Source organism: Solea solea, chromosome 3 (genome assembly GCF_958295425.1).
Source record: "Solea solea chromosome 3, fSolSol10.1, whole genome shotgun sequence".
NCBI classification, from domain to species: domain Eukaryota; kingdom Metazoa; phylum Chordata; class Actinopteri; order Pleuronectiformes; family Soleidae; genus Solea; species Solea solea.
Genome location: NC_081136.1, coordinates 9,331,874 through 9,355,545, shown reverse-complemented (window position 1 = coordinate 9,355,545; position 23,672 = coordinate 9,331,874). Strand labels below are relative to the sequence as shown.

The following is a 23,672-nucleotide window of genomic DNA, read 5'->3' as shown; positions in this document are numbered from 1 at the left end:
TATGCTTCCCGTAGATTCCCCATCTCTCACACCTCACGTATGCAAGCTGTGCACATTCCAATAAAGAAATATCCCACTTTAAAATAAGCCCGATTATAGTGAGTAATGATAGCATGTGCGACTTTCCATTTATGCTGATTTGTCTCACTGAGGTCTTCTAAAATAGGATTTAAATCCTGTTAAATGCAAAAATAAAAGAGACCTCGGGGAAATAAGGAAGCACTGACAGCAGTAATAAAAAGAACATGTTATTTTAAAGCTTTTGGACAGGTCAACTGCGATCTCTCTTGCTCTCTGTCTCTCCCTCTCTCCGTTGAAGCCATTTTACGTCTTCCAAGCTGCGTCATATGAAAACACCAGCAGTGTGTTTGTGTATTTTGTCACCGAGATGTAAGACCTGGAGCTGCTGCATTGACTGCACCGTAAAACAGGGGAACCAACTTACTGAGCCTTAACAATAACACAAACAAAAGCCTGAGCTCAATATTCGCTGTGTCACACTTTAGATTCAAAATATTAACCACCAATTAATACGAGGAAAATAACTCTGAGATAAAAAAAATGAGCAGTGCACTGCTTTTCATTTACAGAGAACATACAAAACAATCAAAAGGAGTAGAACAATTAACTCCTGTCGCCGCTTTAAATTGCAATTTCAGTTTGAAAACAATCAACTGTTGAGCCCGACCCACACTTAATGAGAAGTGGAGGGCTTCAAACTGAAAATATGGCATCGGAGGAGAAGAACGTCAACATGGTTCTCTGTGCCGTGAGTGGGAGAAGCGTTTTAGTTACAGTGTGTGTTCGGTGGCGCTGTCCATGGTGCTGAAATGTGACAATGCAGCACACACAAGATACATCATAACGATACACTAACAAAAGAACATTTCTGAGAGGGTTAGCTACATTCAAAATAATGAACCCTTTAACACGAGCGTATCACAGACGACACACTTTGCATAACTGTAACCATGCCATGGTTTGTGCTATCGGAAAAGAAGTTACAACATGTGGTTATTACGGTCATTTCACTCGCACTGTTGCAGGAAGCCGGCGATTCAGCGTCTTCGTCAACAGAGAGGAACGAGTTGGAAAAATGCCAGTACAAAGTTTCCATTTTTTGGCCTGTTTTTGGACATTGAGACAAAAACTCAAACAAATGTTAAATTAAATGTTTTATCCTTATATTTCAAGTGTAACATCTTCATGTGCAACTACAGTGTTTTAAGTACAACTTTTTTTTTTTTTAACTTCAAATTGTCAATACACTATTAACATGCAGTGAATTGTAAATAACTGCCAGATAATGAAAGTTGTCTGGAAAAATGTGCAAAAGCACTTACTCACAGCATATGTTCTGGCTCTTTTATAGTTAAAATAAGCAAAGAAAGTCAAGAAGGACATTTTGAGGCTTGTAGCATGTGTGTGTGTGTGTGTGTGTGTGTGTGTTATACTTCATGGATTAGACTGAATGTACAGTCATTAATACTCAGGGTCAGGTTAAACCCAGCAGCAACTAGTGATGAATTGCGTTGCATGGACACATTGAATTTCTCCTTTGTTAAGGAATCTACACACTTTGGCCATCGGAGGAGGAGGAAGAGGAGGAGGAGGAGGAGGAGGTCTTACCTCTGGATAACCTCCTGCTCTCCCACTATCTCTTCCTTCACTCCTTTCTTTTAATCTTTCCTCTTCCCCCGCCCCACACACATGCAAGAGGGCAATTTGCATTCACTGCCACTTGCCATCACAGCTTCACAAGGCCTAAAGAGATGGCTCTTTGAGCATCACTGAAAGAGATGGGTGTGTGTATGTGTGTGTGTGTGTGTGTTAAGGGTTAAGTTAAAGGTCCAGTGTGTAAATGTTTGGTAAAATGATTTTCATTTGGCAGAAATTAAAGCTCAAATAATGATACTTATTTTAAAGTATACAATTTATATCAGGAGCCCAGTCAGCTCGATACAGAGGCGTCCATTTTGGACAACCACATTTTTTACATAACTCACATTTGAGTTTTGATGCTAACTGAAGGCTAGGGGAAGGTGAGGTGGTGCAACTTCACCAATAAATGTTGCTTCATTTTACACACTATACCTTTAACCCTTTAACACCTAAGCCTCAAAATGTCTGTCTGGACTTTTCTTCCTTATTTTAGCTATAACAAGGGCCAGGAAATATCCTGTGAGTAAGTGCTTTTGCCCATTTTTCCAGAATAACTTTTGATATCTGGCAGTTACTTATAATTTACTGCATGTTAAAATACTGTTTTAACAATTTACAATGAGGAAAAACAAAACAGTTTTATTTAGGAATAACACTGTCCATGAACACCAGATTTGGTTAAATTTCAAATATGAACAGTATAAACACATGTTTAGAGTAACATCTGTTTGAGTTTTTGTCTCAATGTCCAAAAAAAAAAGGCCCAAAAAGGCCCAAAAATGGAAACTCTGTACAGGCGTTTATCCAAGTCGCTCCTCTCCGGTGACAAAGATGCTGAATCTCCAGCTTCCTGCAACAGCTCGAGTGAAATTACCGTAATAACCACACGTCGGCTTTGTTGTGCAACTCCTCAGCTTTTCAGAAACCGCTGGGTGTGTCGTCCGTGATGCGCTCGGTGTTAACGGGTTAAGGGTTACGGTTAGGCATGCTGTTGTGATGGTTAAGGTTAGGGTAAGGGGGAATGCATTATGTCCACACTAAGATAGATGTGTGTATGACAGAGTGTGTGACGGTGTGTATTTATGTATCACATGCATCTTCAGAGAAGAGTCATTTCTATACACTGCACAGGTTGCCAAACTCTTTGATCGTCCTATATCTTCTTCTTCTCAAGGTCATTTGGAAACAAAGACACCTTTGGCCTGAGAAAACTGTGTTTCCAGTTTCCAGTCTCCATGGACACAGGAAACAGAAGTAGACGGGATCCTGTCTGTGCAGAAATCATCATTTATCTCTCCCTACAAGCTGTTCTTTTATTGTAGTGCATACATTTTTATATTTAGCATACAGGCATGGCAATGATCCCCTATTTAAAAAGGAAATAACAATGTCTAATATCAATTTCACTCGCTTCAGTGTTATAATTCAATACATTCCTGCAACACCGCGCTTCCCTCTTTCTGCACTCGGGCTTATCTCCATTTCACAGCGTTGCTTGGTAATTTTCAAATGATGTTGGTCTCATTAGAAACATGGAACCAGAGCGGCTGACCATGCTGTTGACTCAGCAATGCAGAGCGTGAACAGTATCAATAAAACGGGAGGATTAATTCACGGAGAACTGATGGTGGTTTATGACTGCCCAATTCCGCTTTACATTACATAACAAAGCGGCACCGTGTCGGAGCGTGGACGTGACGGGAAAAGCGCCACTTCAGCACATCTCTTCTGTTGTACTTACAAAACCACAACACCAATGAAAAGGTGATACATAATGTCGTACAAAATACAAGTTTAAATAAAATCACCAATTTCAACACCAAGTGCTTTTTTTTTTTTTAAACATGTTTTGATGCATTAACTCTTTAAGAAGACGCTGGAAGAGAAGGTGGAAGTCTAGCTTATCCATCCATCTTCTGCTGCTGCTTTATCGTCTAGGGTCGCGGGGGTTGTGGAGGACCACATAGAGACAAATAAACATCCACTCTCACTAACTTAGAGTATCCAATTTACCTAATCCTCAAATTGCATGTTTTTGGACTGTGGGAGGAAAGCGGAGAACGTGGAGAAAACCCACGCACACACAGAGAACATGCAAAAAGGCCCTTGTTCCAAACGGGATCTTCTTGCTGCAAAGGCCAGAGAGCTAACCACTCCACCAACCGTGTGGCCCGTAGTCGCTTATTTCCCATTTCACGGGGTTCATCAGACTTCATCAAATCCAATTAAACGTACTTCATCAGTCCCTGAGTTAAATCTGATGTTTCTCCAGATTGTGCTGGAACGCCGTTACTGAGGCCAAGCCAAGAGAACATGGCCAGTAAAAGCCTGAGAGCTTATTGTTTAAGTACTGTTGTAAAGTCAATCCACTCTCCTGAGGCTAAGATCATTTAAAAGGGCTGTCTGCGGCTAAATACTATTTCTGCCTCCATTGCTTATCCAAAGTGTACGGGGTGATGATTGCGAAGCTGTGAGGTGGAGAAAAAGTGAAGAGGGAGGGGGAGGGGGACAGAGAGAGAGAGGGAGAGAGGGCACGGAAGCAAAATGGTGGGACTGTGAAAGCAGAAGACGGATGAAGGGGTTGGCACTGCATGAGGCTGAGCTATAATACCGACGGAATGAAAGGAACACAGAGGAAGACGGGGGGAGGAGAGGAGAGACAATCAAAACGATGGCTTTCATTAATGCGACAAAGTGTGTAAAAAAAACAACAAAAACAATGCCGAGATCGTTAGGATCATGTGATGTACATGAACACACCCATTGGATGCTAAATCGCAGCCACACACACACACACACACAAACTCTCCTCAACTCCCCCCCCCCCCGCTCCCCCGTCCCCCCCTGCTTCCTTTCCATCTCTCTGGCTCACAGGCTAAAAATAGCTGGAACTGAGCCCTCGCTAATTCCTTCATTCAGACTCTAGTGGAAAGGCAAAATGCACGCAGCCTTTGATGCACACCCTGATACAGGAAGTGCTGCACGGTTGCCAAGACAACCCCATCCGCCCCACATCCCCAGTCTTGTGTCTTCAATCTAAATTCTGCACTCCTCAAACTCCCCTTCATGCCTGGTTTTCATCTCCTCCTCATTCGGTGTCCGTCAGCAGCGACGCTGTTCTTTCAGAGGCGAAGTGGCGGCTCCAAACTCTGATCAATATCATAAATCTGGCAGTGGACTCTGCCTCGGCCGTGTAATCACATTAGGAAACTGCTGAATCTGCGTGCATCTACAGTGGGTCGAGCTACTGAGTGACAAAAATGCAAATATTTCCCATAGTTACAGTCATCATAGGCACAATGGAGAGACGACACATGCTGCGAGCGTTCCAAATGTTAAACATTGTTTAAGACCAACATCAGTCCTTTCCATACATAGTAAAGATTTAAATTTGAATCATGTTTTGTCATGATGCAACTTCACTTTATGGTCTAAAAAAAACACAATAAATGTTTTATCTTTCATGCAAACAGGATTATTTTTGGTTTGATTTTTGCAGCCGGCCATAATATGTGTAAGATTAGCAGAAACATTTGTTTGTATGCATTAATTTTTTTATTTATTTATTTATTTATCATAAAATGCACCAAAATGTGCTTGTAAACAGATGAGGCGATGAAAAATTGTGAAAATAATTATTATCAGATATTATATATTATCGGTCCTCATCATACATATCAAACGTTAATGATTTTTTAAGGTTTTAACCCTTAAATTGCCAAGTTTTTGATATATAAAAATAGTGATTTGAACGGATTTCAATGGTGAGTATTTTTAGCTAACATTGTTTACAACGGACAAACCTGGTATAAATCTTTAACAATATGCATGAAATGTGTGTTTAAGTTGTTAAAGGTATAATATGTAATATGTATTTGAGAAACGCGGCCAAAACATTGCCAACACTCTTGAAATCCATAAAAATCATTGTTTGTATTCAAGGTAATGGACCATTTAGTTTTAATGATGTCATCTGCTTTATTTATGAACTGATAATGGAGGACTTCTCAGTGTACAGACACCTGACTGTCCTACCACTGTGTGTGTATTACACTCCTGCTTACCTCAGTGTTACCTCAGCCCATACCAAACATCCCACATCAGCATACGTGTCACTCGTGGATTATTACAACCACTCATTGTCATTTTTGCTGTGCATTCTGCCGCTGACAACGAGTCCCATGATTCCACCTGCTTCGTCAAACGAGGTCTTCTTTTATTGTTTTGATTGAGAGACCCCTAGTGGCCGAAATGACATTCTGTGCATTGAGTCAACAGAGACGAAAAAAAAAGAAAAAGAAAGGAAGATGAGTGAAATCCACTGAGGCAAAATGGAAAATAGCATCTTTACTGGATTTATCTCCAAATAACTCATTATTATCACTGTTATAAATGTGATTTCTGACCATTTAACTCAAGCTACTGTGATTTCTGCTGGACTGCTGAGCAATATCCTTCTCCACACTCCGGCTTTCGAAACCTTTTACACTCAAACCAATTAGAGAAACTGGACAACGTCCCACTCACTGGAGAAAACTTCACAGATCATCTTCTCTCACATCTAAAATTAGCATTCCACCACAAACCTTACGCAACAAGCCAAAGCTCTGTTTCCTGACAGCGATCGCTCCATTTCTTCTTCGTGTTTTTTTTTCTTCACACCCACTTCCACAGACCCGACGTAAGCGGCTTCTCTTTGTCTGTACAGATTTGTCTTGTAAGACTTGTTAGCCTCAGTGGTTCTGGACACATTTCTAATAACCTATTCCTCCATTTCAACAGTCCATCACACACGGCAGCTATGCCAACTTAGCCCTGCTCTCCTCTCAGCTCATGTCTCACTGGATACTGGAGCTCTCTGTTAAGCAGCAGCAGCAGCAGCAGCAGCAGCAGCAGCAGCAGCGACGTGAGCCACCAGATTCTCTGCAAATATCCAACATAATAAGACTGGAGAGCTTCTGGGCATCTCGACTCACGTCAGAATGCTCTTTTATGGATCTAAATAAAGACGTGCACGGCCAAAAGTATATATCCATTAGTACAACTGAAGAGACAATCAGGTTTGCCCTTTAAGAATGGAAGAATTTCATTTTGCCACTCATCCAAGATGCTCCGTGGATCCCTAAGGGTGCATGTAATCAGATTATTCTGCCTTTAAACCAAGTCATTCACATGTCATACACTATTGTTCAACCGTGCTGATCACCACAAACACTTCAATCCCACTCTTCAGACTCAACAAATAAATATTCTTGGTTTAAATGTCTATTTATGCGCTTTAAACGGGCTGTCAGCCAAAGGATTACCTCAGAGTCAATGGTTTTTTCAGACCCATTGATGAGAGTTTGACGATAATAAAAAAAGGCATTAGCCGATTATCACACGAATAATGGATCTGCTTTTTGTTCTCATAAAGTTTCATCAAACAGAGAAGTCAGATTAGAGACAGACTAGAAGTGTAGTTCAAGAAATGTGTACTTCACAGGCAACTTAAGCGTTTAAGGAGGGGCCTAAATATCATATGTTTTTCATTTGTTTACTTTTTGAATCTCTTATTAATGATTGTGGTGCTTTGCCCCTTTTTACACTTTGATATGTATTTTGAAATGTAAAGCAAGTATATTCATAAATTCAATGTATTTATATTGAATTTATTTATATATTGTTATTAGTTAAGTTATTAAATCAGCATCATGTGTCAGCCATAGAAAAACTAAGCATGCGCATGTCTTCATTTTTCTATGTAAAGTAAACTCCAGCCATCCGTCCATATATTTGCTACCACTTATCCGAGGTTGATTGGTGGTGAAGGAAACTATTAAAGCACTAGTAAAGTAAACTAGGAAAGGAAACCATTAAAGCACTAGTAAAGGAAACTATTAAAGCACTAGTAAAGTAAACTATTAAAGCACTAGTAAAGTAAACTAGGAAAGGAAACTATTAAAGCACTAGTAAAGGAAACTATTAAAGCACTAGTAAAGTAAACTAGTGAAGGAAACTATTAAAGCACTAGTAAAGTAAACTAGTGAAGAAAACTATTAAAGCGCTAGTGAAGTAAACTAGGAAAGGAAACTACTAAAGCACTAGTGAAGTAAACGAGGAAAGGAAACTATTTAGTAATTTAGTATCAGTTCTGTTTTCTGATGCAGTAAAACACAAGGTTAGCCTCATCAGTGGACTTTACCGTACTTAAACTAAACTAAAAAAAAATGTATGATGCTATTTTAGCTCCATTCACTTCTGGTAAAAAAAAAAAATATATATATATATATTATTATTATTGTCCTTTTCGTGTTTAAATGAGTAGACACCGAATACTGCTGGTGTCCTCTAGCTGCAGCATGTCCTGGACACTCCGTGATGGATCGATAGAAAAAAGTTGAACGCGAGTGAACGCGCCTGACTTTCCCTTCACCTTCACGACCTCCCACAGAAGCACAAAAGCCTTTGACCGGGGCCGGCCGGAGGAGCGCGCGCGCGAGAGAGAGAGAGAGGGGTGAAACATGAGAGGAGGTGCAGAAACAAAGACGGAATGTCAGATTGTGTTTGTAAGGGCTGGACCTCAGGCAGGAAGTTGCTCTCTGTTCTGAACTCCGTCTTCCATAAAGCAACAACTACCTGGAGAGGGGCCTAACTTGAAGTCTGACTTTCTGCTTCTCTCCATGTCCTTGTCTTTTTTATTAGAGACTCTGTTTGGTCTCCTTCAGCTCTGGCAAGCAGGCTCACATCTGAAGGTGTGGGTGTGAGATAAAAGGTGCATGTGTGCATGTGTGTGTGTGTGTGAAAGACAGTGGATATTTCATGAGTCCCCCGGGAGCTGCAGGCACCCATGCTGTACGTAATGTCTATTGTTCATTCTGGAGGAAGAGCACTGCCTTGTACTTGCAGAAAGATGCTGATCTACAGTATCTTTATCATAAAGAAATACTGTATATACATATATATATATATATATATAAATATTCAGACTTGTGCTGCATGTCGGCAGCTTTGTTTTTCTTCTTTCAAATTTGTAACGCTGTGTTTTTATCACTTCTATTTATTTCTCATTCCTCCCCAGGCCTCCGGCGATGGCGCGGCGCAGCCCTCGGCCACCGCGTGCAGAATTGCGTTAGTATCGAACCCTTCTTGATGAATCCCCCTCAGAAAAAAAAAAATGAAATACTGCAGAACGTGAACGACGCGAGCGCGTGTGTGAGCCTGATGCATTCAGATGGATGAAGCGCCAGGGCGGAATAATTTATGAGGCTCAGCCCAAGAAGCACAGTGCTAACAATGCTGAGGTTAGCGGTTCAAATCTCAAAGGGTTATCTAGCAAAACTGATGTATACCCCGCAAGAACAGGATTAATTGAGTAGAACTAGCTGCTTAAAAGGCACTTTGCAGCAGCTTATCAGGGTGAAACCTCAGCCTACCACCAATGACGCTCCACGTCTCCTGAAAGCTGATCAGAAGAATGGGCGATAATCGTGACAGCACTGTAGTGAATGGACAAAGAGTAAGTGAAGGGCAATCCAGAAGTGTCACATGGATGAGTGAGAAGTGGTTTAATCTAACTCTTCCTTTAGTGAATGACTGCATTAAAATAAGATAATCATAATGTCTTCTGTCGGGGCCGCAATAAGTCATTTTTCCAACATTTTCTGACCCTAAAAAAACCCAGAATCCATTTATTGAGAAAATAATCAACAGATTAAGCAATTACCAAAACTATAGCAGCCAGCCACTTTTCTGCAGGGGAATTTGGTTTGCGACGGAGGGTGTCGCACTTTTCAAAAGCCGATCGTTAAAAAAAAGAGACTTTGAGAAAATGACCCGAGAGGATCAGTCACTTTACAGTGAGCTGGAGCTCCTGATCCCACACTGCTACCTGACGCCATCAAAGTAGGCGTTTTTTTTGCTGAATGAGAATTAAAAAAAATAAATAAAAATCTTTGTGTGAGTACACATTAATAGAGATAGTTCCTGTTGGGGGGCGGCTATTCCAACTCATTCACCGTGACGTCTTGTGCTCTGTTTAACAGCTGCTGACTGCTGAGAGAAGCATGTGGTTTGTCTTAGTGCCTGAGGCGGCAGCAGCAGCGGCAGCAGCAGCGGCAGCAGCAGCAGCAGCAGCAGCAGCGGCGGCGGCAGCAGTGCAGACCAGTCCTCTCCTCCCTTCCCCTCGTCCATTGATCCATCATGACTCTGCAGGAGCCACATGAAAATCTCTCGCTACGATTTATGGGATGCCATCTCCGCGGGAACCAGCGGAGCCCCCCTCCCTTCCAGTGTTTGGTAAGGGAGCAAACTGCTGGAGGGCAAAGTCCCCGGGTCCTAACGCCTGGTATTAAATGCAAACACAATGGACAAGGACTGCAAGCTGTGTTTATGGTTTCACATCACTGTGGCACTCAAATATCCTCCAATATTCTTTTTTTTTTTTTACTAACACAGGCCAGAGCACGAAAGCTAGGAATCTATTGTTATCCTTCAGATTATTGTTATTATTCCGTGTCATTGCGGTCACTTTTGAGTGAGTTAACATGCATAAAAATCTCATGCGCCCCCCTAAGGCGAAACGTGGATGGTGCAAGCCGAGATGAAGTTGCACCAAATGTCACAAAACTTGGTGGGAACTTGTTTTGGCCCAAGACGAACACACAAAAGTAAATAGGGACCACGGTCTCAACTCGACAGGAAGTTGGCGATTTGCACGCTTTGTAAATAAACAAACAAACAAAAATGAAAAAAGTTTTTCCTCTAACCTGAAGCACCACGGACTGTTCAACGACCTCTGTCATCACGGTTGCAATTTGAATCATGTAAATAATAAAGTAATTGTAATATTTAGTGAGTAAAACGAACATAACTGACTTTGGAAACGGGGAACGAACGTCAGTCTCCTCGATCAGAGTTTCCCGATCACCCGATTAGAGAGTTCCAGTCCACCATATGACCTCTTCCATCCCATTATAATTAAAGTGTCAACGTTGTGTCTATTTAGGCTCAAGTATGTCGCGCACAGTGTGAGGGGAATCTAAAAACAATGAAAAATCCTCATCTGCATGTTGAATTAAGCGGCTCTTAATGAGACATGAACGAGTGTGATTCCAAGTTATTACTGAAAGATGATTACAAGTATTTCTTGGTCTGTTTCTAATTTATTACCAACACACAAACATGTTTATTCATGTGTGCCACAGTTAATGGAAAATGACAACACATGGCCTCGCCTTAAACTTACCAAGCACTTAAGTATTAATTAGGGAGCTATGAGTAAACAGCCAATGTTGGTGCATTTGTTTATCTACGAACAAACACACATTCATGTCTGAGTGCCTCACGTTCCTCCATTTGCTATGATGGCGGCATTAAGAAGTAATTCTGGGGGATTAATCCACTTATTACAGGAGGATTTTCAGGATTTGGTGTTAAGGGTGTCCCACTAAAGGGACACAAATGAAAGGCCTCAGGGAGATACAGAGAGCTGCAGCTTTCATGTTTTTCAACATGACAAGAAAAGAAGGGAACTGAGCTGCTTGAAAGGAGAAAATGAGAAAAAAAAATGTTTTTGATTCAGTGGCCGTGTGACCATTATGTAAAGCTGCATTGTGTAACTCATAGTGGTTGTTGTTGCTGGTGATGATATGATTTAGCGTCTGTTTGGTCTTTGTGAGCAGAAACAATATAACATTAACTGAACGCTGCGTCTGACACCGGGCTCTGTGTATACAGCAGAAGTGCAGGAGTGGGCGGGGACAAATGAATGAAAAAACCCTGGACTTTCCATGAGTTTATCGCTGTGTTGTCTGTCATACTCTAACCATCCGTCTGGACTCAAAACAAAACCATTTCTTGTGTGACAATGTCGCGAGAGAGAGAGAGAGAGTCGTGTGAAAAAGGATAAACTCACAGACATTCGTTTGCATTTCAGAGTTCAGCACCACAGTTGGAACTTTGCAGTGCGTGACAGTGAGTTAAGCTCATAACTACTTCAAAACCAAAAGAAAGGCTTTAAAAGTACTTGATAGAAAGACTCTTTCCTTTCATCATTGCCTCACACATCAAAAAATACAATATCCTACGTTTATAGAAGATTAATAAAAAAATAAAAAAAATAATATATATATATATATATATATATATATATATATATATATATATATATATATATCAAGGTATAAAATCCTACATGGATTTTTGCTTTTTGAAAAGTAACCAGAGGTACAGTAAACTGGCATATTTACTTTAATATTTTCTCTCCCTCATGGTGGCCTCTATTCTACTTCTCTTGGCCCAAACATTACTTTCTGGTTCGCCTTCGTCTTTATTCCACTCTTCTCCTCTCCTCACAGAAAAGAAGACAAAATAATCAATGCAAGAGGAGAGGCAGGAGATGATGGAGGAGCAAAGACAAAGATGAGGCGAACAATGTCATAAATACGCCCATACTGATGATATACAATGAGGAATGTTTTCATAAATCGAGGCATTTAAAGTAGTCATTAATATTAGCAAATGTTGCTTAAACCTTTTTTTTTTTTCCTTTTAAGTCAATAAACAGTGAGGTAATGACCGTGTATCACTCTGTCAATGCTGGGTTATGACGATAAGTGAAGGTCACCGTATTTTTAAAGTGTGACATTTCCAGAGCATCATGTTCACCAGGAGAGGGGGAAAAAAAACAGAAACAGACTGTGTGACAGTGTGAAAGGACTCAAAATGTGATCTGCCGTGTTCTATATGTGCCCCGAGGTAAGATAAGTGATAATGATGTGGGCCGGCGAGGGCTGAGGCTGCGGTGTCACAATGTCGAGGTGCAAGGAAGAGTGTTAGGCTGCAAAAAGCTAAATAAAAATCCACGTAAATAATCCAAGCGCTGGAAAAGAACGATCTAAGAGGAAGTCAGCGCGTCATCACTGCACTACGCCACATGTAAGTAGAGAGGAATACAGATCAATGCAAAAACACAGACACATTTGGTACAGATTTTTCCTCAGGTTAACGATGTGATCTTTGTCTTGAGTTTTTAAGAAAAACACTCTGTGAAAAAGAAGCTGGGTTAGTGCAGCTTATATCTGAGATGTACAAAAACAAATACAATAACCGACGGTAGAGAGAGAGAGAAGGACAGGAGGGCGAGTGCTCATAAAACACTCCAACTGGGCCAAAAAGATGATAAAAAAAAAGAAAAAAAGATAATTAAAGATACATTTTTTGCTCCTGAGTGAAAGTTAAGGGAACAAGTTAATGGATGTGTTAAGACGTTCGATGCACAGAAAAAAAACAAACACATGTTAAACAGGGAGACATTTCACTGAGGCAACACATTTAACAGCACTGATGCGTTGCGTCTCAAGGGCTTTTGAACTTTTCTTATATTAATGTTGAAGAAAATGATGCTGTTGTTTATTTAATTAGCCCTACATCACACTCGTCGACAAAATGGGAATCTTTGGCTTTCATTGCTCACGCAGCGGACAGCGCTGATGCTCGGGCAGACAAAAACATCCACAGAATGAAGATAAAAAAACACCCCACAAAAAGTCAAATGTCACCTAAACCATAACCCATGAAGCACCAGGAAACTGCCCCAGTCCTGACCTTTGTTCTCTTGTTTTACAGTATAACACCATGATGGGGAAAACAGGGAAGAGTGTTGGTCACTGAAAAAAATGCCCGACCCTCGCGTGGGAACATGCACACACAAACCTCTTTTTTTTTTTCTTTTCACTATCGAGGAGAATTGTCTGTGCGGTCTGTTGAAAGTCGTGCAATAACCTTGAAAAGGAGGAAAATATTGTCTGGAGTTTCTCAGACAATTAGACCAAGAGTGAACCTGATTCACCGCTCAATGAGCAGAAGTCGCCCAAAACTAAGCTCTGTCTTGCTCGTCCAAGAGTAAAAGTGAGCTAAACAGCACATTAGTCTGCTTCTGATTCTTTTAAAATGTGCAAAACAGCTCAAAATCTGCTGTATTTCTGGGGGGGATGTTCCCGTCGTAAGCATAGGTAAGTGACCGTGAGGATGCTGTTATCTTTTTGCTTTTAGCGCATAAGACCTGGTGACCTTTGAAAAACAAGTCTGCCGCAAAACGGTTAAAAAGACCGTAAATCGCTTCTAATTAAAGGCAGAATCTGTAATCTAGCAGATTTTGTAACTCAGGGGGTGTGGCATAATGAGTAGCCAAGAAACAAAACCTTACTTTTATTCCACAAATACCCTCAAGTCCCACCCGCCACCGTCCCTCACTGTAAAACAGTCCACTCACCGTCCTCTGTGGGCACGTAGACATTGAGGTAGAGGCAGTCCTCGCTCTGGTTGTGGATGTAGCCCGCTGCCACGTCCAGGTTGTCCGTGAACCACACGGGCAGCATTATCTCTGGCAGCACTCCGTGGATGTTCTGCGGGCACACGGGGGCGAACTGCGTGGCGTTGCGGATCTCCTGCCAGGATCCCGGGGCCTCGGGCGGCTGAAAGCGGCGGTCGCCGATGGGTGCCGTGGCGTAGGGAACACCCAGGTACTGCTCCACGGGGCCTAGGATCTCATTGTTCAAGTCTTTCTTGATACCTCGGAGCTTGCCGTAGTTGGTGGTGACTATGGGGTGTTTCGACGGGTCCGTCTTCTGGCTGGAGGCCAGGCTGAGCAGCAGAGTGAGGCTGAGCGCGCCCATCAGGCACCAGTCCGTCAAAAGAAAGAGGGGGCGCGTCCTGGGCGACAAACCCCGCCGACTCTGTCTGCTTAAAGGAAGCGGAAGGGAGCACATGACTGTATTCATACTGTCAGGCCTCCTGCTTCTCGTCTGCTGTGGAGTCGCTCTGTGTTTTCTGTGAAAGACGGCGGGATTACGAACCGACAAATCGGAAGATAAAGCATAAGAGAGGGATTAGCAGACAGGAGCGTTAACCACAAGCACTGAGTGGAGGTGAGATGAGGAACAGAACAGTTGCTGGTTGAACCTTGGTCTGCGCGTCACGTCAGTGCTGATTCTGAGCAATGGCGATTCGAAATGCTTCCCCAGCCATGGCTCTGTTGCGTTCCATCCCTATTGGTCTTCTATCATCCTGATCATTAGACTGATGTTCTGAACAGTCAACTGAGTCCTGCAGGAGGAGACAGAAAGGAAGGAAGGAAGGAAGGAAGGAAGGGAGAAAGGAGTAGACAACGAGGGGAGAGGGGGAGAGAAAGAGTTATTATAGCTCAACCAAGACAGAAATACATTCTTTGAAACACCGTCAGCGCAACTTTCCCTTCAACTGTTGCCAGGTGAAAGCAGATGGAATGACAAAAAACGCAATCTGAAGACAGTTTTGCTGACATCGAGGCAATAAGCTCAAGTTTTGGAACATTTCACGTGGTGCGCAATGATCACACAGATCAACACCCTCTCAAGGCAAGGAACTCACATTTCCACAGCTCCACATCGCTCTGTTATTTTTATAATGTATGAGAAATCATATTCACTTTAGCCTGACGTGACCTGTGTGAGGACATGCATAAAATACCTCCTGGCAAACTATATTCTCGCTCCCGGCTCACCCCCCAACATCCACACTGATGCCTCAATATTTCGGTTATTTATTTGTGGAGATGAAACATTGAGAGAGAGAGAGAGAGAGAGGGAGCGTGGATGAAGAGCCTATAGAGATTAGGGTGAGCCTTTCACTGCCCAGTAAAGTGAAGGGTCAATACTGGTCGTCCGTAAGCAGCTTATTGCAGTGTGGGATACTTTCTGGTAACGTACAGTACACACACAGACACACATGTGCACCGCGAGCCTTAAACTGACCCGCACATGAATGAGTGGCAACACACAGAAACACTCATTCATGTAATCTACTGCGCCAATGTGCAAATCCTCATGTAACAGGCCCTGAACCAGAAATGCACGAGGCATGGAGGAGATTATAGCATCGTCACACTGGTGGGGTAGTGTTATGTAATGGAAATGATGACTTCACATGCACAGACAAAAAAAACACTATTTCACCATTACTTCATCCTCTCTTTCACGCTCTCTCTTTTTCTTTTTCTTTTTTTATCACCGTGCCATAATTGTCCTATTTCCAGTCATCATTAGCCGTATTACTGCATTGGCCACATCTATTGAAGCACCTCTGTAGCTTTTGTTGCCTTTCCTGCCGCTAAACCGCTGCCAATAAAGCAATTTGAATTCAAAAGTATGGGGCGTCGAGTGTCCCGAGGCAAGCGGCGGATAATTACGGCAGAGGCACAGAGTCTATAGGCTGATGACACTCAAACGGAAAGTTTCTTCTTCTGAGGGGACGATGTAGTCCAGCTCGGAGGGGAAAGTGCGTGATGAAAACAGATTTGTCTTCCTTCGGAGGGGTAATTGCGAGCATGTCTGTACTGGCGTCTGTAATAGCTCATTGTCTCCTCTCAGCACAGTGTGTTAAGCCTTAATATATTGTTGCCTGCCTGTGTTCCGCTCGGGATGGACTTTGTTGTCCTGCCCACGCACCCGCGCGCACGTGTGTGTACGTGTGTGTGTGTGTGTGTGTGTGTGTGTGTGTGTGTGTGTGTGTGTGTCTGGGTGTGCGTGCTCTCGAAGGGAAGTGGGCAGCAGCAGCACGATGTGTGCTCTAATTAAACCACGGAGAGTCTCGAGGCCGGCCTGCTTTGACTGCACACAGGGGTGAGACCCTCCACCCACACAGACACAGACACAGACACAGACACACTCCCTCACTCACTCGCACCACAGCATCAAACATTTAACCCTCATCCTCTGAAATGGACAAATCTAGGAGATTGTGAGGTCAATGTGAAGAAAGAGTGGGAGAAAAAGAGACGGGAGATGTAAGTCGTTAAAATAATAAAATCGCTTCAGAGAGTCCTAGGAACTAGGCTACAACAATCAATCGACAGACGGAGCGTTGTTTGATTTTAGCTTCTCAAATGTGATTTTTTTTTTTTTTCTCGCGTTTCTTGCTCCTCAGTTGTGAGGGCCCTCGAAAAAACAAAGAACAGGATGTGATGTGATGTGATGTGTCAGTTTTGATCCGCCCGCAAAAGTACAGAAGAGATGAAAACCACACCCACCTACCATATCACTTGGAATTCCCAGTAAAATTATGCCACTCCCATAAATAACATAAAGTAGTTGTTTTTCTTTTATTTAAAAAATAAAAAAAAAAAAAAAAAATGGGCTAAATACAAATTTTGGCCCCTACGATGACAGTAAATTAAATATATTTGGTTTGAGAACAAATACATTTGAGGTTTGTTTTTGCTTTACTGTTTATTTTTAGTATTACTATAGCAGTTTTTCTTAAAATAGACTATCACCAGAGTCTTGGTGTCCCTAGAATTAACAGGGGCCTAGTCAACAGGCCTCCACTTGTCCTTGTATTTATTTTTGTTTTAAGATTTATTTATTTATTATTAATCCCCTTAGGGAAATTGTTTCTCTGCATTTGACCCATCCTAGAATTAGGAGCAGTGGCTGCCACACTGAGTAGCGCTGGGGGAGCAATGGGGGTTGGGTACCCCAGCCCTTTTTGGCCAGGTGGGGACTTGCACCGGCGACCCTCCGGTTACAAGCCAAGTTCCCTTTCCACTTGGCCACAGGCTGCCCGTATGTGTGTGTGGAGGGACCTCCAGGATTTTGGGGGGTGCATCTGAGTGTTAAATTGCTAATTGGCACAATTAGAAGACCTAATTGGTCCAGCTTTGCAGCGAGCAGTGGGAGAGCTCAGGTGATTGATGAAGTAGAGGAGGTGAAACGATGGGGGGACGGATGAGAGTCACATCAGAGGCATTCATCAGAGTGCGTGTGGTACTTGAAATGCAGTCGGGACACACTACAGCATCGCATCACTTATATATACCATGATATACTATGACACTGTGAGTTGTGTCATCAGAAGAAGGTTTCCTCTCAACCCCAGGGGTGAGAGGACCACACAGGTCGTTCTAAGGCACCTGCCCTTCATCTCCCGCCCTTCTCTCGATGGGTATTCCTCATCTGAATGTACACCCTGGATAAACCTCTCAAGGGCAATGCAATTCAGAAGAAAAAAAGGATTTTTCCAGATTTTCGCCCAGCCTGTTTACTCCATGCACACCGTAGCTTCAGGGCTATGACTTTGCACCATCCAGGGTGAGTAGAAAAAGGTGCACAACAGTAAAATGATTCCTATAACTCAACGTTATTCAAAGCCAGTAAATACCAGGGCTTTTAGGAGACGTGTTTTTTTTATCTACTGCAGTGACCAGTGAAATGTTTGCTGTCACGCTTCATGACCGGAGGCTAAAACCACCAACCTTTTGCCCTTTTCTACCCACTCTGTCAGTGTCTACCATCTATTCATCTAAGTATAAGCAGGGATTTGTTGACCTAACTGAATCCTGTTTGTTAACTAATTCCAAAAGCTGTTATTATTATTATTATTAATTTTCAACGGCCAGGTTAAACCAGTGTTAAACCGCAGCGTTAACCTTTGCCGAGTACAGTCTCTGAGTAAATCTGCTGCAAAGAGACGGAGAAACGGTAGAAATCCAACAGTAAATGCTGAGCATATAGCAGGAATGGGCGGCTAAATATTTGACACCGAGGTGCAGAGGAGAGCGGAATGACTGATCTGTCAGGAGCTGGTTAAACACTGCGACATCAGACACAAAAAGAACTCTCTTAGCAGTGAGGGGAAACATGCCGCGGCTGAACGTCACGGAAAGATAATGCATGTTTACATTGCGGCGTACAATACGGGAGTGGGTAAACAAGCCGCATCATATTTCCTCTCAGAGGACGGCAAATACCAAGAGGAGTTTGGTTAAAACAGACCAGTGTGAGAGTTCCACTTCTTGACCTTGTTCGGCCACTAACTGAACATCTTTTTTTATTTCTCGATCACTTTATTTACAGAAGCCATGTCAAGGTAAAAAAAACCAAAACAATAATAATAATAATATTGAACTGATAATAAGAACTGAGAAAGTGAAGACTATATACACGAGTATGCAAGGGGGAGAAATCCGACAAGACAGGTGAAACTCATGAGACACAAGTGAAATCATGATGTAAAGAAAAGGGGAAGACACACACACACACACACACACACACACGCGGAGAAATGTACAAAATAATAATACAGCGAGTAAAACAAGAAACAATCCACAAGGGAAATATACAAGAAAGTAAATCAAAAACCAACAAACTTCCCGAGGCGCAGTGCAACCGAAAGTCCAGAGCTCAGGAAAACACAACAGAGAGTCCAAAATATAGGTTTTTAAATGTCCAAACGCTGTGCGTCCAACAGTGGTTTAACAGTCTTATCTGTAAGAAATACTCCACTATATCGCATGTAAGGGACTGAATGATTAGCAGATTACCAGTTTCTTTTTATGTTGCTAAATCTGATTATTGTTTAGAGTGAACTGTGCAAAGTGAGTCAGGGAGGTTTAAGAATTCCAGAAGGGGAATTTGTGCTTCCCTGTTTCCAGTCTTCATGCTAAGCTATGACCTAAAAAGAATCACTTTCATCATTCATTATCAAAAGTATTTCTATCCGGAACAGAGCATGAATGACCCCGTTCAACCCATTAATCGATAAGCGATGCCTTTGGTAACTCGGTGGTGAATTACGCGGGCTTGGATTCATTTGTCCAGCTGTGTGCAGCTGTGGAAAAAAAAAAAGACACTCCCCTCTAGGGGCGGTGCCGTGACAAACGGGGTCGCCAACACAAACGAGAGGCGTTTCACCGATTGATGACAGTACAAGAGAGTAAAGCAGGTAAAAGCTGAACGTTTCCTTACAGTAGCACTGATCGAGAGGTGCATGCAACATTTTCCAGTAATAGACTCTTTTAATTACATCGCATTATTCTCTGTAGGTGTTGCTATCATGCCTTCTTCTCAGATTATGTGTGGCTACTGTTCCCCCTCATCAATTGCAGTTGATCGAACCCGAAACCTAATTGCACGAATGATAAGTTACCCTCATTTTCCAGAGCTCCACTTCAAAACTAACGGCAGACTTTGATGCATAGCCACGAGGAGCCTCAGCAGCTTTCTCGCTGCTCATGTTATGGAAAGAATGACATAAAGGCGCCGATGACTTCATGTTTCTCAACAGCAAGTCGACTTCATTATGTTTAATTTGCTCTGAGGGGAGTTGGGGGGGGGACACTTTGATGTGCTGTGACAGAGGTTTCCTGCAGTTAAGCTGCTGCTAATCTTCCATGTGAGGGCCGTGTCTGTGTTTGTGCTGGATGAAGTGAGATCAGCGAGGGCGATTGTAACTGTGCCGCCTCATCTCGGAGAAGAGAAGCACTTGTCTAATTCCGGCGGATCACTTGTTGTACAGTCGTTGACTCATGTCTACATCAGAAAAGGAATCACTACTGTAAGACTGTATGTTTGATAGTTCTCTTTTTGATCAATGCCTTAGAACGCTGGTGACTTTGAGAGCTTTTCTGTGCCTTTGGTTTGAAAGACAAATATGGCACGAATTAATATCAAAGTTTTACACAGCAGTGCTCAGCTCTGGTACTGCGATTTAAAGTCTCTGTGAGTGAAATATTTATGTTCAAACTACACTAAGTACATTCAAACTGTGGTGTGTCGCTTTCAAATACGAACAAATGTCTTTTACATTGAAACTATTGTCATATACCGTAGCTGCTGTATGTGCATTAGCTACCGTAGCTGCTGTATGTGCATTAGCTACCGTAGCTGCTGTAGGCTATGTGCATTAGCTACCGTAGCTGCTGTATGTGCATTAGCTACCGTAGCTGCTGTGTGTGCATTAGCTACCGTAGCTGCTGTAGGTGCATTAGCTACCGTAGCTGCTGTATGTGCATTAGCTACCGTAGCTACTGTATGTGCATTAGCTACCGTAGCTACTGTATGTGCATTAGCTACCGTAGCTGCTGTAGGCTATGTGCATTAGCTACCATAGCTGCTGCGTGTGCATTAGCTACCGTAGCTGCTGTAGGTGCATTAGCTACCGTAGCTGCTGTATGTGCATTAGCTACCGTAGTTATTGTATGTGCATTAGCACAAAATAAAACTTTTCCCAGTTTTCCAGTAGTGGCCTGAGATCACATTCTGAGAATCAACTCGACTGCCATTCTACCACATACATCAGACCCCAGAACAATCTAGATCCCTGAAAAACCAATCCCGCCCAATGCTACTCCAACACCAGCGCAGAATCACCCGCTAAGACCTCGCCTGTAATTGCTTGCCGCCTCTCCCACAGTTGTGTGTTGCCAGTTAGTGCATCGGTACATCGGGTTCGACCTAATGACAGATAATAACCTGACCTCAGCGGGCTGAGGGTGCAGGCTAATAGCTGGATTTCATTGTGTGAAGGTGCTGCATGGACAAAGTCAAGTTACTGTCTGACAACAAGGCTGGTGAGAGGAGGACGGAGACAGAAAGCAGAGATGGAGACTTAATAAAGGGGCTATATACATTATATAACATTATAATTAGGTTGTTGGAGTTCCTCTGTATATCCGCGATGTCAGTGTGCGCTTTTATCTGTGTGGCAGCAGTTTGATGCGCTGATTGTTGAGGGGAAGGGTAGAGTGGATGCTGAGTGGTTCAACAGAAAAGGAGAGGTTTCTTCTTTGCAGATGCCACATTATTGCCAGTAGATGGGATGAAATCGAGTGTGTGTGTGTGTGTGTGTGTGTGTGTGTGTGTGTGTTTGCCGTGGTGCCGACAGCCTCTGTGTGGACTCTGAATAGAAAAGAGCTGAGAGGCATGTCAGTGCTTGCTCTGGCTCCTGTCAATCCCTTTTTTATTTTTCATGTCTCCATCTTTCTAGGATGTTGGCACAAATTACAGATGAAGGGTTACGGTAACCCAACGTAATGCACTTCCTCCTTGTCCTTCTGTTTAAGTACTGTGTTGTAATTAAGTGCTACGGCTTGTAGCACACATTATTATCCCTTCCAAATAAACAATATGCATTAATCATATAGAAGTCAATTCAGTTAATCCGCCTACATTATTTAAGAAAACAGAGGATATTCTTAATGTGGAATTATATATTTTGGCGAAAGGAGACTTCAAAACTCCTTTTAAACAATTAAGCTGTTTGTAAAGGAGTCATGACGACGCATTTACAACTGACCCACAACCAGCTGTTTAAAAAATACTTGCAGCCCTAACTCTGGTTCTGGTCACATGACAGCAGAGGCGAACACCTCTTTACAACATGTTGTACACTTGATATTTATGAATTATTTACACATCATATGGGCTTTGTTACTGGCACTGGGTTTATATGTGCATATGTGCGTCATCCGTTCACACTGATATATAAACACGGTAAGCAAAGCCCTTAAAGTATAAATCAAAGGCTTACCCTAAAAGTCTTTGCACGCCGGACGTTTATTTGAATTATTCACACGTTTGAAGTATGTGACGTGATGTGATGTAAAAAAAAACAACACAGGCACAAGCCATCGCGTTTATGTATTTATCTCAAACACAACGCATGCTCAAACTGAGCTTTTGGACCAAGTTTTTGTTCCCATTGCTGACCAACATGGACACGGCGAACATCATCACATCACAATTACTTTATCAACATGAGTAACTCAATTCTACAAAACTTTTCTGCCGCATAGGAAAAATAAGATCCTGTATGGATACGTATTGCTTTCCCATTCAGCCTTTTCTAACCTAACACATTGTGCATTGTCCTCACTCCATGCCCAGTGTCGATTCACTCCTCATAGACTGGTCTGACAATGGAACAAGGGAGGAGAATGGGCTGATAGATTGCCAGCTACAGTACAGACACACTTGGAGGATGCACAGTGACAGAGGGAGAAGGAAAGCAGCGGACGAGCAAAGTCTTGGGACTGTCCGTAAACCTGTTAACAATACACATCAGAGATCGTCGTGGTACGAGTATGACGTGTGCAAATGTGTGTGTTTGGATGGGGGGGGGGGGGGGGGGGGGTTGAGTGCTGAGGTTGCAGACCACCGGAGCACAAAATTGGAAACAATGTGTCAGCAAGAGTTAAAAGCAAATATTTACACGGCTTTAATTTGCATTGGGAGCAGTGAGTTCCGGCGCGGGTCAGTGCGTCTGCGGCAGAGTGGAGGAACACGCAGGGGCACGAGTGGTAATTAGACAGACAGTGGCAGATTAATCACAGGCTGACAGTGCAAACACATTCACTCGCTATAGGCAGCCCCATCACTTAGTCTGGCTCGTCGCGCAAAATGCTCTGGACGTTTTTCCCTCTCGCTCGCAGAAGAGGGAGTGCATCCAGCTCTGGCGAGCATACCTTATTTTCTCTCTTACTTGCTGCTACTTTTCAAATAAACACACAGACTCGTAAAGAGTAGTTTCCCCCCCTTCTGTCTGTAAATGCTGCTCCCTCGCCCCCCCCCCCCCCGTCTCGACTACAAATCACCAGCTTTGCACTTCCCTGCAGATCATCCAGTGGGACGGTCCAGCAGAGGCAGAGCACTGTCACAGGGGGGCGGGACATAACACTGTCACATCAGACACGTTCCATATATCATGAAGTGGTTTAGACCTTGGACCACACCACTTTAGTTTATACCACAGTATGGGAGCAACACGACCAGTTTTATACCTGGTTGAGAATTCCTTACAGTGATAATTCAATTGGGTTGAAACGGGCCCTTTAAAAAGGCTCAAAAATCGACTTTACCTTCAGTTTCATTTTTTATCAGGGACAAAAGTTAAACTTCGTCTCATTCAAACACCATGAAACACCGAGTTTTAAACGTCACCCTGAGGTCTACTGAGCAGAATTTAATAAATACAGCGATCTTAAAAAGTCCAACAACTGTCTTTAACATTCAGGACCTTTGAAGCAATTGATTTGCGACGGTTATTGCGACAGTGATTTAAGAGCCCCCTTTTCTGTACTTTTGGCTACAGTTTATTACAGCGGCGTGGTCAGTGAAGACCATTTACTGTAAAATGGTGAACTCCATTGATCGTGATCTCCATTAACATTAGGCCATTAGCTGTCGCTTAAAGCTGCTCACTGACGAGCAGAGGGG

At 42.7% G+C, this 23,672-nt stretch overlaps 1 protein-coding gene across 5 annotated transcripts in view; it reads right to left on the bottom strand.

Moving 5' to 3' along the window:
• The window catches only part of nlgn2a (neuroligin 2a), a 168,882-nt gene that overhangs the window by 89,586 nt on the left and 55,624 nt on the right, over positions 1 to 23,672 (bottom strand). For all 5 annotated transcript variants that reach the window (XM_058624877.1, XM_058624880.1, XM_058624878.1 and 2 more), the window contains one exon: positions 13,916 to 14,748. In XM_058624877.1, the coding sequence (XP_058480860.1) occupies positions 13,916 to 14,423 (508 nt within the window). In that variant the 5' untranslated portion in view covers positions 14,424 to 14,748. The remainder of the gene's footprint in view (positions 1 to 13,915; positions 14,749 to 23,672) is intronic.